At 41.2% G+C, this 15,729-nt stretch overlaps 1 protein-coding gene across 1 annotated transcript in view; it reads left to right on the top strand.

The window, feature by feature from the left end:
* The window catches only part of nol6 (nucleolar protein 6 (RNA-associated)), a 36,667-nt gene extending 23,775 nt beyond the window's left edge, over positions 1-12,892 (top strand). The window contains exons 23-26 of the mRNA XM_061906262.1: positions 10,241-10,330; positions 10,414-10,614; positions 12,393-12,494; positions 12,592-12,892. Coding sequence (XP_061762246.1) covers positions 10,241-10,330; positions 10,414-10,614; positions 12,393-12,494; positions 12,592-12,741 — 543 coding nt within the window. The 3' untranslated portion in view covers positions 12,742-12,892. The remainder of the gene's footprint in view (positions 1-10,240; positions 10,331-10,413; positions 10,615-12,392; positions 12,495-12,591) is intronic.
* The last annotated feature ends 2,837 nt before the right edge of the window (positions 12,893-15,729 follow it).

The raw sequence follows: 15,729 nt of genomic DNA, 5'->3' as shown, positions 1-15,729 counted from the left end.
TCAACACACTGCAATGGCAAAAAGGCTGATATTTTAAAATAAGTGTATCAGTCATAACAAATGGCTTTTAGGGGGAAGACTCTGACGTGCTGAAACATTTGGTTGGAACCTTAAAGGTACATCTGTTGATCATTTGAACCAATATTTCACAAAGAAAATATTAACAATCTATTCCTAAACGGTTGCCATCATAAAACCCTCAATGTTTTAAAGAATGTATTTTGTTTTCCGGGCATTAAATCAATCGCAACTGGACTGTTTGGTTTGCTTCAAAGACGTTTTGCCTCTCATCCAAGGAGGCCTTGTCAGTTTCATGCTTATAGACTTAGATTTGTCAGATCTAGGCGATTGAATGCCCTTAGAATACAATGACATGGATGAATGAGAACATCCATAGATCGATAATATCTTTTTTTTTTTTTTTTTTTTTTTTTTTTTTTTGTCCTGTCCAGCTTCTCAGGCAAATGAAATAGTTGATTTAAATGCCCATATCGGCTGTTCAGATTTACTTTACAAAAGAAAAGTGTAGGATACTTCTCTTGTTGCCTTATTTGAATTTAACTTCATTAAATGTATTTATATTATAATTTGGTGCAGCAGGGCCAGAGCAGGAGGGGATAGAAAGAGAAAAAAAGGAAGACGGGGAAATTGTGGGAATAAGAGGGGGATTAGACAGGGAGACAAAAACAACAACAGCAAATACAACAATAATAACAACAACAATAAAACAACACCAGCACATACGATATGTACAAATCCATCCATCCATCCATCCATCATCTTCCGCTTATCCGAGGTCGGGTCGCGGGGGCAGCAGCCTAAGCAGGGAAGCCCAGACTTCCCTATCTCCAGCCACTTCGTCCAGCTCTTCCCGGGGGATCCCGAGGCGTTCCCAGGCCAGCCGGGAGACATAGTCTTCCCAACGTGTCCTGGGTCTTCCCCGTGGCCTCCTACCAGCTGGACGTGCCCTAAACACCTCCCTAGGGAGGCGTTCGGGTGGCATCCTGACCAGATGCCCGAACCACCTCATCTGGCTCCTCTCGATGTGAAGGAGCAGCGGCTTTACTTTGAGTTCCTCCCGGATGGCAGAGCTCCTCACCCTATCTCTAAGGGAGAGCCCCGCCACCCGGCGGAGGAAACTCCTTTCGGCCGCTTGTACCCGTGATCTTATCCTTTCGGTCATGACCCAAAGCTCATGACCATAGGTGAGGATGGGAACGTAGATCGACCGGTAAATTGAGAGCTTTGCCTTCCGGCTCAGCTCCTTCTTCACCACAACGGATCGATACAACGTCCGCATTACTGAAGACGCCGCACCGATCCGCCTGTCGATCTCACGATCCACTCTTCCCCCACTCGTGAACAAGACTCCTAGGTACTTGAACTCCTCCACTTGGGGCAGGGTCTCCTCCCCAACCCGGAGATGGCACTCCACCCTTTTCCGGGCGAGAACCATGGACTCGGACTTGGAGGTGCTGATTCTCATTCCGGTCGCTTCACACTCGGCTGCGAACCGATCCAGTGAGAGCTGAAGATCCCGGTCAGATGAAGCCATCAGGACTACATCATCTGCAAAAAGCAGAGACCTAATCCCGTGGCCACCAAACCGGATCCCCTCAACGCCTTGGCTGCGCCTAGAAATTCTGTCCATAAAAGTTATGAACAGAATCGGAGACAAAGGACAGCCTTGGCGGAGTCCAACCCTCACTGGAAACGTGTCCGACTTACTGCCAGCAATGCGGACCAAGCTCTGGCACTGATCGTACAGGGAGCGGACTGCCACAATAAGACAGTCCGGTACCCCATACTCTCTGAGCACTCCCCACAGGACTCCCCGAGGGACACGGTCGAATGCCTTCTCCAAGTCCACAAAGCACATGTAGACTGGTTGGGCAAACTCCCATGCACCCTCAAGAACCCTGACGAGAGTATAGAGCAGGTCCACAGTTCCACGACCAGGACGAAAACCACACTGTTCCTCCTGAATCCGAGGTTCGACTATCCGGCGAAGCCTCCTCTCCAGTACACCTGAATAAACCTTACCGGGAAGGCTGAGGAGTGTGATCCCACGATAGTTGGAACACACCCTCCGGTCCCCCTTCTTAAAGAGAGGGACCACCACCCCGTTCTGCCAATCCAGAGGTACCGCCCCCGATGTCCACGCGATGCTGCAGAGTGTTGTCAACCAAGACAGCCCCACAGCATCCAGAGCCTTAAGGAACTCCGGGCGGATCTCATCCACCCCCGGGGCCTTGCCGCCGAGGAGCTTTTTAACTACCTCAGCGACCTCAGCCCCAGAAATAGGAGAGTCCACTGCAGCTTTCCCAGGCACCGCTTCCTCAAAGGAAGACGTGTTGGTGGGATTGAGGAGGTCTTCGAAGTATTCCCTCCACCTATCCACAACATCCACAGTCGAAGTCAGCAGAACACCATCCGCACCATACACGGTGTTGATAGTGCACTGCTTCCCCTTCCTGAGGCGGCGTATGGTGGTCCAGAATCGCTTCGAAGCCGTCCGGAAGTCGTTTTCCATGGCTTCCCCGAACTCTTCCCATGTCCGAGTTTTTGCCTCAGCGACCGCTAAAGCTGCACACCGCTTGGCCCGTCGGTACCCGTCCACTGCCTCCGGAGTCCTATGAGCCAAAAGAACCCGATAGGACTCCTTCTTCAGCTTGACGGCATCCCTCACTGCTGGTGTCCACCAACGGGTTCTGGGATTACCGCCACGACAGGCACCAACAACCTTGCGGCCACAGCTCCAATCAGCCGCCTCGACAATAGAGGTTCGGAACATGGTCCACTCGGACTCAATGTCCCGCACCTCTCTCGTGACATGTTCAAAGTTCTCCCGGAGGTGTGAATTGAAACTCTCTCTGACAGGAGCCTCTGCCAGACGTTCCCAGCAGACCCTCACAATGCGTTTGGGCCTGCCAGGTCTGTCCGGCATCCTCCCCCACCATCGCAGCCAACTCACCACCAGGTGGTGATCGGTCGAAAGCTCCGCCCCTCTCTTCACCCGAGTGTCCAAAACATAAGGCCGCAAATCCGATGACACAACTACAAAGTCGATCATGGAACTGCGGCCTAGGGTGTCCTGGTGCCAAGTGCACATATGGACACCCTTATGTTTGAACATGGTGTTTGTTATGGACAATCCGTGACGAGCACAAAAGTCCAATAACAAAACACCACTCGGGTTTAGATCCGGGCGACCATTCTTCCCAATCACGCCTCTCCAGGTTTCACTGTCGTTGCCAACATGAGCGTTGAAGTCCCCCAGTAGGACAAGGGAATCACCTGGGGGAGCACTTTCCAGTACTCCCTCGAGTGTTCCCAAGAAGGGTGGGTATTCTGAACTGCTGTTTGGTGCGTAAGCACAAACAACAGTCAGGACCCGTCCCCCCACCCGAAGGCGAAGGGAAGCTACCCTCTCGTCTACTGGGTTGAACTCAAACGTGCAGGCTTTGAGCCAGGGGGCAATGAGAATTGCCACCCCAGCCCGTCGCCTCTCACTGCCGGCAACGCCAGAGTGGAAGAGGGTCCAGTCCCTCTCGAGAGAACTGGTTCCAGAGCCCTTGCTGTGCGTCGAGGTGAGTCCGACTATATCCAGCCGGAACTTCTCTACCTCGCGGACTAGCTCAGGCTCCTTCCCCCCCAGTGAGGTGACGTTCCACTTCCCAAGAGCTAGCTTCTGTAGCCGAGGATCGGACCGCCAAGTGCCCTGCCTTCGGCTGCCGCCCAGCTCACAATGCACCCGACCTCTATGGCCCCTCCTATGAGTGGTGAGCCCATTGGAGGGATGACCCACGTTGCCTCTTCGGGCTGTGCCCGGCCGGGCCCCATGGGGACAGGCCCCACCACCAGGCGCTCGCCATCGTTCCCCAACTCCGGGCCTGGCTCCAGAGCGGGGCCCCGGTGACCCGCGTCCGGGCGAGGGAAATCTGAGTTCATTTTGTTGTAATTCCATAGAAGTCTTTGAGCTGCTCTTTGTCTGATCACTCACCTAGGACCTGTTTGTCTTGGGAGACCCTACCAGGGGGCATGAAAGCCCCCAGACAACATAGCTCCTAGGATCATTGGGACACGCAGACTCCTCTACCACGGTAAGGTAGCAGCTCAGAGAGGAGGATATGTTCAAATATGATCGTAAAAGTGATAGCAAAGAAACAGTTAGTGAAATAAATAAAAATATAGAAATGACAATGAGCATTTTTACACTACAACTGAAGCAATACAAACACCAATAGAAAAAGCGCTATTGATCACAAACAATACCAATAGTTTACCTCTATTATCAATAATACAGCTGTTCAAATGCAACAATACGTATACATAATAACTAGAAAGATTTAAAAAAAAAAGGAATTCCAAAGACATGCACCTGGGGATAGGTTGATTGGCAACACTAAATTGGCCCTAGTGTGTGAATGTGAGTGTGAATGTTGTCTGTCTATCTGTGTTGGCCCTGCAATGAGGTGGCGACTTGTCCAGGGTGTACCCTGCCTTCCGCCCGATTGTAGCTGAGATAGGCGCCAGCGCCCCCCGCGACCCCGAAAGGGAATAAGCGGTAGAAAATGGATGGATGGATGGAATACCGAACGATGGAGGGGAAGAGAGAGAGGCAACCTATATTAATTTTGTAGATTGTTATAGTAACATTGGGTTAAACTTTGTCAGTATGCCATGTGTTTTCTACATTCTAAACACTTCCCTGTGGTCTTCATCAGTGTTTTTTAACCATACCACTGGGGCCTATTTTTGTGCCGCAAAAAATATATTCTTAGCTGTAGTCCTTATCATTTTTAATACACTTTTCCACCATTTGTGGCAGTAATGACAATCTCAAACAAACAGAACAAGTCTGGAACTAAAGTCATAGAGTACTTTCTTAAGCGCAATAATTATGACTAAAGTGGGGAAGCTGTGTTTTTAATTTTTAATTTTTTTGACAGTTTAGTTAGCAAACAGATTAATTATCATTGTTCATCATAATCGTTGTGGAGGTGGGTTTGGCCTGCGGGCCTGCAGTGGAACAGGGTATGCCAGGACCGGCCTCCAAACGAGTAGTTGGAGTTGAAGGTGCTGCTGAGAGACAGACACTTGGCTGAAAAGCAAAACACTTTGCAACATTTGAGGAAATTAAAACAGTGTTATACCCAGAATTCCGGGCTATCCTGGCAGTGTGTGGTGGTCTGAAGAACCCACTAGAGGGCAACTTCTACATTCGTATTTATTTTTGCATCAACATTATTTTACAACAAAATAAAATTTATTTTTCATCAGTTATTTGCAATATATTTAGTTAGTACTTATTTTCCTAATCCGCCGGACCTAAGCCTAATGTTTAGTGTTAAATAAATAATATTTGTGATTAACAAATGGTTTCATATCATTTGACAAGGTTTTAAAATAACTGAATTAAATTAAAATCAAGAGTAAGATTACTAATACAGTTTTAAGTTTTGAGTGGGCCCCGAGTTCAAAAAGGTTTAGAACCTCTGGTTTACATAACGTGTAATTGTATTTTTTGGTCAAAATTTTGCATACATTTTGTTTTACAGACTATCTTTACACTGCTTTTATTGTCTCTTTAGAATGCACCGTTTTGTCTTATTTACATGGCAGAGTAAAATAAGTGAAGTGAATTATATTTATTTAGCGCTTTAAATAGTGAAACCCAATATCTAAGTTGTATTTAAACCACTGTGGGTGGCACTGGGAGCTGGTGGGTGAAGTGTCTTGCCCAAGGACACAACGGCATTGACAAGGCTGGCGGAAGCGGGGATCGAACCTGAAATCCTCAAGTTGCGGCCACTCTATTAACCGAGCTATACCGCCCAACAGTCTCCTCCCCGTCTGCTATGTAGTAGTTTTTAGAGCTTTACTGAAAGATATAAGTTAGAACTATGCGCCCATTTTAATTAGATAACAGTGAAAGATTTTAGCATGCATGTGCATGTACACGCCTGTTTGCCCTACAACAAGAGAACAGACAAAAATAAGAAACTTATTGACTACAACTAAATACAAATGGCTGACTTGCATAGAGCTTTTTAGGCAAACCTCTACCATGTATGAAGTTATCCACTGATGTACAGTAACTAAGGCAAAACATGTCACTCAAGTCTTGAATTCCAAATTTCCAAATGGCTTGTTTGGAGCAAGTTTGGAAAAAGTACAGATTGTTTTATAAATATGTCTGCCAGGCTTCCATGATTTAATTTCACATTTTTGGGACTTATGGGGGTCCCAAATACACAAAAACATTTGTAAGTAAGAAAAATAGTTTTTGCATATAACAGCCTCTTTCTGTAACATTTCAACATTTTAAATTTTTGAAGCAAGTGTAAAAATACAGTCTCCACCAACAATGTATTAGTGCAGTTTGTAGAGTGGTTGGCCCCCAAACCAGTGGTTGCAGGTACGATCTTCAGTCCCCCTGTGACCATGTCGAAGAACCCCCAGGTGTTCTTGATGCTGTCCCATCAGTAGGTGAAAGTGGTAATAATGTCAAAAGGCTTTGACTACTTTGAAGGCAGAAAAGCGCTGAAAAAGTATAATCCATTTACCAAAGTAATTACCACAGTATTGGGCTTAGGTTTGATCACAAATTGCGTCACCTCCTTTGATGTTAATGTGTTTTTCCCAAGACGAGTTGAAACACATACAGCAAAGGTTTGTGAAATAATTCACAATAATTCACCTTGGGAACTTTATTGGGCAAATATCCTGTCAGACTCAACTTTTGAATTAAGAACTTAATACATTGTGCCTTTAAAAGAAAAAAAACCCTTGGCATAGTCCTTGCAACGGTTTGTTTGTATTAGGGTTATCAGAATGTCATTTGATGTCTATAAATCTGCGCGATTCTTGATACCAAAAAAAATGTTACAACTCGACCCAGGTGCTTTTTAAATTCACTTTGTTGAAAAGTGTTTCAAAGTGTCAAGTATTTAAAGTAGAACTGCACTTTTTTTGAAAATGTGCCTATCATTCACGATCCTTAGACATACAGGGTATGTTTTTCTTTTTTTTTTTCATGCATTCTAACTCGGAAATAAACATATGCAAAAGTCATCTAACTATTAAGCCAATGGGAGTTGCTCCGTTCCGCCTATAAAGCATTTTAAAAAACATCCAAAAGCTTCCATAATCGTTTGAGATACACGCTGTGAGTATAGCTGTAATGTAGTAACAGGCACATTCATATTATTGCTCAATTTAGGCATACAACAGGGTATTAATTTGACAGTAATTGTGCATAGGAAACATAAAAAAAAACAAAAAAACAGGCAGTTCCCCTTTTAAGATGACTGTAAGTATGAGGTAAGTATACATTCCAAAAAGAACAGCAGGGGTCTTTAACTTCCCAGTATATCAAAACAAACTATACTGTCCTTATAAATATGCAATAAATAACAAATGTCAACTCTTTTACATCCATCCAGCCATTTTCTACTGCTTATTCCCTTTTGGGGTCGCGGGGGGCGCTGGCGCCTATCTCAGCTACAATCGGGCGGAAGGCGGTGTACACCCTGGACAACTCGCCACCTCATCGCAGGGCCAACACAGATGGACAAACAACTTTTACAATCTAAAAAAAAAAAGCAGTTCAATGGAAACTTCAAATATATGAAACATTATTGTAGGGCTTTGAATCTTTGGGCACCACATGATGTGATTCGATTCTTGGGGGTAACGATTCGATACAGAATTAATTAGTGATTCAAAACGATTCTAGATCCGAAATCTATACTTAAATAACATAGGGTGACATTTTTATGATTAACTGCATTCTTCCATGAAATATATATAAAGAGCGTTGATCAATTCATATATTACTTAAAAGAAAAGTGGTTTTGTTTAATAAAATGCTTCCCAAACATTTAATAAAGTCCAATACAAATAAGGCACATGAGAAGTGTCCAACACTTCTACCGAGGATGTCGTGGTGGTTTGTGCAGCCCTTTGAGACACTAGTGATTTAGGGCTGTAAGAGTAAACATTGATTGATTGATTGATAATCTGTACAGCAAATATGAGCATCTACATCAACAATATGATTTGTCTGGGTGGCTAGAAATGTAAAAAAAAAAAAAAATGTTGATTATTTTGAATCAGTTAAGAATCGTTACAAATAAGAATCGTGATTTATCTGAAAATCTATGTTTTTGTAGACCACTACAATATTTGAATATTCTTTCAGTATGATGGTGCAGGGATGTCATCATTTCATTTGTATTGAAAAAGGCTAAATCATATAGTTCAGGGGTGTCAAAGTCAAACAGAGTGGGCCAAAATTTTAAACTGAACAAAGCCGCGGGCCAAGGGTTGAACAAATGAACCTTTTAATAGGGACCCAAACAAGTTTTGCATTGAATATTGAACAAGCAAGGCTTATCTAACTTTATAGTGACATGCAAAATCAAGTTTCAAATAATAATAATAATAATTAAAAAATATCAATGGCATATCAAATAAAATTTAAAATAAAAATTGAGAGCCTCTTTTCTATTTGTAGCCTTCTGAGGTAAATATCAAAATAAACTTTGTCCACAGGCTAATAATAAATTTGAAAATAACATAACAAAAATGAATGAATCAAACATTCAAGCCTTGAAGTAAAAAGAGAAAGTGCATGAATAAATTGTTAATTATTGCTCAGTTTGCTACACTGATTTGCTTGAACAATGAATATGGAACAAGCAATAATTTTATAACTTAATAGTGCAAAATCAACATTCAAAAAACAAACCAAAAAACAAAAGGTCAAATAAATACAATTTCAATAAAATATTTAAAGCCTCTTTTCTATTTGCAGCCTTCTGAGGTAAATATCAACATTACATTTTTCCGCAGGCTAATAAATAAAATAATAATGAGATGTGTGGGGTTGGTGGTGGGGGGCGGGTTTTGGTGGTAGTCAGTGCTGCAAAGGGTTTCTGGGTATTTGTCCTGTTTATGTTGTGTTACGGTGCGGATGTTCTCCCGAAATGTGTTAGTCATTCTTGTGTGGTGTGGGTTGACAGTGTGGCGCATATTTGTAACAGTGTTAAAGTTGTTTATACGGCCACCCTCAGTCTGACCTGTATGGCTGTTGAGCAAGTATGCATGGCATTCACTTAAGTGTGTGTACAAGTCGCATATATATTGGGACTTGGCCGGCACGCTGTTTGTATGGAGTAAAAGCGGACGTGACAACATATTGTAGACAACGCTAAATGCAGTGCCTTTATAGAAAAAAAAAAAGAAAAAAAACCTGTGTTTATTTGTACTGTGCAGGTTTGAAATAAATATTTCAATTCAAATAGTACCGGCAGGCCAGCTCTAATGTTAATTTGATATTGCCTCAAGGGCCAAATGAAATTGTACGTCGGGCCAACCCGCGGGCCAGAGTTTGACACCCATGATATAGTTAAAGAAATCTATGTGTTTTGTTTGTTATTAGTTTCAATATTTCAGCCTTTTTCATTTTATTATTCTTTTTTTCCTCTATATATCTTTAATTTATTTGATTTATTTTTTGTTTTCACGTTTTCATAAAAAAAGAGCTGCATTCAGCTCATCAAACCCCAGGCCACACTTTGCCTTCCAGGTGAAATTCGTAAAGCAGTGGTCTTTAAAGTGTTGCCAAACGACAGAAGAGTTTCTTTAAGATGTGTTTTCTTAGCACGTTGGTTGAATTGCTCGCTTCTGGAGGTTTTCCGCATGCTGTAGTATTGCACACATCCTGGGTTTGTGGTGGCAGGTTTTCCATTCCGGTGGCGCTCACTTGCACAGCAAATAGTTTCATGACTACTTGCATTTGATTACAGAATAAATGCATGACACAGGATACACCTCTTTTTCAGTTTTGATAAGTACATTATCTCTATTTGCTAAATATAGCGACAAAGTAGCTGAAGTGCATCACAGATCTTTTCTGCTATGTCTTATTCTCTGGCAAACCAGTGTGTTGTGAAGAGGATTTAGGCCCTGCCTATAGTTATAGTTCCATTATCATGTGTTGATGAGCGAGAGTGAACCGGAAGTGCCAAATCCACATTTGAGACAGGCTTCTATGATTAAGTAAATACATGGAAAACACTGACTCATTAATGACAGCAGTCTTTATGCATGAAAACAAGTGTTGTACAGTATTTGGTAAGGACAATAGTGAAAAGGAGGTTATCCAATTAATTATTGCGTGTTTGTATCGATAGTTTTGACAATCTTAGTTTGTATCTTTGTGTTTTCTCAGATGCTGCAACGTGTGATTCTGGTGGCGGCCGAGAGTCTTAAAGTTCTGGAACATCAGCTGATGGATGGTGGTCAGATACAAGATGTCAGGGTTAGTTTTGGGGAAATAACATTTGTCGAATGCTTTCACTCCCAGTATAACAAGCTTGAATATGTTTCCACTTGAATGCGTAGGTGGCCTTGCGTCCTCCTCTAGATGCCTACGATGTGCTGATCCACTTGAACCCCAGACAGGTCCCCTTGCTCGGCCAGGCAGTGGACCGTCCCCACCTCAACTTCAACAGGGGCGTGGTCCCCGGCAGCAAGCCTCACTCAGGTGGGATGATGCCCGTCGTCGACTACAACCCTGTGAGCCTCTTCCTGGCAGAGCTGCGGGTGAGTGTTTACATCTTTCAGGAACAGTTTGTGTACCGAGAACGGAGAGGGTTGGGGTCTCCATGTGGTGCATTGTGGGAGGCAGGAAGGCATTTAAGCTGGGATGTTAGTCTAGAATGTTTTTATAGTGATTGTCAGCAGCTTGCCAACAAGCTAAACTACAAACAAGGAAAATAGTCACAGAAAACACAAGGAACTTATGTATGAAAACAATTACATTTCTACTTCTCTAATCCTTGCTAACACCAGGGGCAATACTTACCATTGGGAGAACACAGGCAGTTTTCTGGGGTCCTGAGATCCAAATTGAAACTTGTCTTAATTTGTGCGCTTAAAATACATTAGAATGTTTAATCAATCATGATCGTCTTAGTCAGCTTCCGCATTCCATGTTACTGCACATGTGCAGACTTCATTCCAAAAAAACGTCTAAAACTTCTATTAGAAGTTTTTATAAACATGAAATCAGAAATCAGATCAGAAATACTTTACTAATCCCTGAGGGGAAATTTAAATTTTCAGCAGAGTAACTCAAGTGGAGTGGAGAAGAAGCAAACCGTTTTTATCAAAACTATGCAAGGTGTCCATTTTTTCTATGACACTGAGTGTATGCTATCAAGTAGAGGGTGTTTATCGTTACGATTTTAGTGATACCGATAACAATATCGATATTCTTTATTGACACTGGCATTTATTGGTAATCTTATCAATACTATATGTTATTGATGTAAATAAAGATGTGAAAACACATTTTTCATCAGAATTTTTATTAACACAAGAGGCTGTACACCACCAACATCATGTAACATATCACAACAGTGAAATCTTTCAAATTGTTTTTTTTTTTAAATTAATTTGATATTGGCCTGTGGATTACTGGATCGCTAGGATGATGGTTGATGAAGCGCAGTAGTGGCAGTCGTGACTTAGTAAAGACACTAACTCTTAGCAGACTTTAAAGGACATTTGAGGAGGAAATATTGTTGTGTGACACACTTGGGTATGGCGTTGCTTCCTTATTTGTTAATACTTCAAGCTGTTTATCAGATCCTACCTGTGTCTTTTTTAATGCGTAGCAGCCTGAACCCGAGGTGAATGTGACATTGTGTCATAATTACGACATCAGCTGGATTTAAAAAAAAAAAAAGATAGTTGTGTTGCTTTTCCAGAATCTTAACAGCCTTTTTGGACCCACCCAATTAGGAACCAATACCAAAAAATGCCGGTACTCGGTTTACATCAGTGCAGGATGCAAGTGAAAACTGATGCTTTTCAGTACAACTGTGAGTATTAAAGCATTCCAGATGATGAACTGTTGTAACTGAGGTTCTACTTGGCAAGATATAGTGCATGTTCAGCAGGTAGGAACTCGAGAGGCAGTTTTTTTTCTAAAGTCTCGTCTTGTTCAAACGTGACCACCACCAAGAGCTCTCTTTTTCTCACCAGTCACACACTTTCTGCCTTTACAGTAATGGCGCTTCGAATCACATTAGTTCCAGCTGCGCTAACAAAATTATCTTGGTAAAATGACTTACCTATTATTAAATGTTGATTAATGTTCCCTAACTTCCTTTCAATTACAGTAAAAGTGTTTGGAATCCGTGGAACTCAGTTTTCACATGCATGTTAATTTGCAACAACATGGTCAATACGCCCCTGCTAATATATTGAATGTATTCTGGCTACACTGTGTGCATTTTTTTACACGCATTTATTTTAAAAATTAGCTTGCAGTTTGTTTAGAATATTAAATTAATAGATGGCTCCATTTTTCCAAGGATGCTTTTGGAGACTTGGCTCTCTTCTTCTATGATCCCTATGGAGGAAGGGTGATCGCCGTTCTATGGAAGCCAACGGCCTTTGTCCCAATGCCTTTTAAGGTAAAACACTTGCCATTGCTCCTTAACGCAGCTAAAAAAAAGTTGACAAACTGATAAAAAAAACAACTAACTGATTAATCTGCATTGTTTCCTGTAGACGTCCCAGATGTCTGCCAGGAGTGTAGAGGTAACTGACGGCAAAGCAAAAACGTTTCCTAATGTGGAAGCTATACTGGAGGACTTCAGGATCATTGGACACGATTTGGTCAAATCAGTGGAGGCCAGGACTGAAAGATGGTCATTTTAATCTGAAAAATCTACTTATTTCTCGTGTTAGACTTTTCCCCTTAAACAAACATGTATTGATGCTGTGTTTGCCTATAAGACCACAACTAAAAAAAAATCTGTTTTTGAAGAAAATGCATCATGTGTAATAAATGTACACACAGGATCGGTAAGCTGTGTCTGCCTAATTATTTTAATCGTTGACATGAGAAAAATATATACATTTCAGCAGCAATTATCTTTTCATTGGCAAAATCAAACTTTTTTCTGATACTGTTACTTTAATGTCCTCACCCATATCTCCTATATATACAGTCGTGGTCAAAAGTTGACATACACTTGTAAAGAACATAATGTCATTTTTGTGATAGAGTGATTGGAGCACATACTTGTTGGTGACAAAAAACATTCATGAAGTTTGGTTCTTTAGTGAATTTATTATGGGTCGACTGAAAATGTGACCAAATCTGCTGGGTCAAAAGTATACATATAGCAATGTTAATCAATCAATCAATGATTATTTATATAGCACTAAATCACTAGTGTCTCAAAGAGCTGCACAAACCACAACGACATCCTCGGTAGAACCCACATAAGGGCAAGGAAAACTCACACCCAGTGGGACGTCGGTGACTGATGACTATGAGAAACCTTGGAGAGGACTGCATATGTGGGTAACCCCCCACCCCTTCTAGGGGAACCGAAAGCAATGGATGTCGAGCGGGTCTAACATGATAATAATGTTTGGTTACATGTCTCTTGGCAAGTTTCACTGCAATAAGGCACTTTTGGTAGCCATCCACAAGCTTCTGGTTGGATTTTTGACCACTCCTTTTGACAAAATGTGTGTAGTTCAGCCAAATTTTTGGGGTTTTCTGACAGACTTGTTTCATCTTCATTGCATACATGTTGTCAATAGGGTTTAAGTCAGGACTTTGGGAAGGCCATTTTAAAACCTTAATTCTAGCCTGATTTAGCCATTCCTTTACCACTTTTGATGTGTGTTTGGGGTCATTGTCCTGTTGGAACACCTGCGCCCAAGACCCAACCTACGGGCTGATGATTTTAGGTTGTCCTAAATAATTTGGAGGTAATCCTCCTTTTTCATCGTCCCATTTACGCTCTGTAAAGCACCAGTTCCACTGGCAGAAAAACAGTCCCAGAGCATAATACTATCACCGCCAATTCTTGACGGTAGACATAGTGTTCCTGGGATTAAAGCCCTCACCTTTTCACCTCCAATATATTGCTGGGTATTGTGGGCAAACAGCTCAATTTCTGTTTCAACCTACTACAGAACTTTCCTCCAGAAGATGCTTATTCAAGTTGTATTTTAATTTTCCTGAGGAAACTCTCCTGAAGGAATCAATAAAGTAATATCTATCTATCTATTTTTGTCCATGAATCAGCAGTAAACTTTAGACAAGCCTTAAGGTGTTTGCTTCTGGTGTAAGGGATTCCTTCTTGCAGGGTAGCTTCTCAGTCCATGGCGATGTAAAACACGCTTTAGTGGACACTGACCCCTGTGTTCCAGCAGCTTCCAATTCATTGCAGACCTGCTTTTTGGTGGTTCTCAGTTGACTCCTGACCATTTTTTTTCTCAGCAGCAGGTGATAGCTTACATTTTCTTACTGATCGTGGCAATGACAAAACTGTGCCATGCACTTTATACTTACGAAAAATTGTCTGCACAGTTGCTCTTGGGTCCTTAAGCTGCTTTGAAATGGTTCTAAGTGACTTTCCTGAACTTTTCAAGTCAATGATTCGTTTTTTCAGATCTGTGCTGAGTTCCTTCGTCTTTCCCATTTTCGCGTTTGTAACCGAGTCTAAATACTGCATCACATGAGCTGTATTTAAATGGGCTCAGAGAAGTCAACAGGTGTTGTCAATCTCTAACATGAAGTTAAGAGGCCATGCCGTGAAGCTAATTTGATTTGATTGTAACTTTTCTACATCACCAAAATTGATCATGTTTGTTGGTGTATGTATACTTTTGACCCAGCAGATTTGGTCACATTTTCAGTAGACCCATAGTAAATTAATAAAAGAACCAAACTTCATGAATGTTTATTTGTGACAAACAAGTATGTGCTTCAATCTCTCTATCACAAAAAAATAAGAGTTGTAGAAATTACTGGAAACTCAAGACAGCCATGAAATTATGTTCTTTACCATTTTATGTAAACTTTTGATTACGACTGTACACGTGTATATGTATATATCTGTGATATTTATTTTTTAATACATTTGCAAACCATCCCTACACCACAGTTTTTTCTGTGAAGATGGGGTGCTGAGTGTACATTAATGAGAAATTAAATGGACTTTTTTGATTTTAGCAAATACCTGCAATGGAATAATGAGTGAAACATTTTAAGGAGTTCCCACTGTGTGTGTGTGTATATGTGTATATATATATATATATATATATGTATATGTATATATATATATATATATATATATATATGTATGTATGTATGTATGTGTGTATCTGTGTGTATGTTTATGTGTGTGTGTGTGTATGTCTAATGATAATGTCAATGAGGGATTTTTAATCACTGCTAAAATGAAATTATAACAAATATTGATACTGTTGTTGATAATATTCATTTTTGTTTCACTACTTTTGGTTTGTTCTGTGTCATGTTTGTGTCTCCTCAATTGCTCTGTTTATTGCAGTTCAGAGAGTTGCTGGGTCAGGTTTGGTTTTGGAAATGGATTGCATTGTTATGGTATTGCTGTGAGTTTGTTGGATTGATTTAAAAAAAAAAAAAAGAGAATCGATTCAATTCGAATCAATTTTTTTCCCACACACCATATATATATATATATATATATATATATGTATTCATAAATATGTCTGTATGTGTTGTATATGTATATATTTTTTTTATTTATTTTAAAACAAAATTAAGTCAAATATTGTTAAGTTTTCTTTAACTCTGACCCATTTTGTCTTCTGGTTGTGCAGAGAGGGCAATTGCTTATGCAAAATTTGCATGTGCATAAA

This window comes from Nerophis ophidion, linkage group LG07, assembly GCF_033978795.1.
Source record: "Nerophis ophidion isolate RoL-2023_Sa linkage group LG07, RoL_Noph_v1.0, whole genome shotgun sequence".
Lineage (NCBI taxonomy): Eukaryota > Metazoa > Chordata > Actinopteri > Syngnathiformes > Syngnathidae > Nerophis > Nerophis ophidion.
This window is presented reverse-complemented; position numbering and strand designations above follow the sequence as displayed.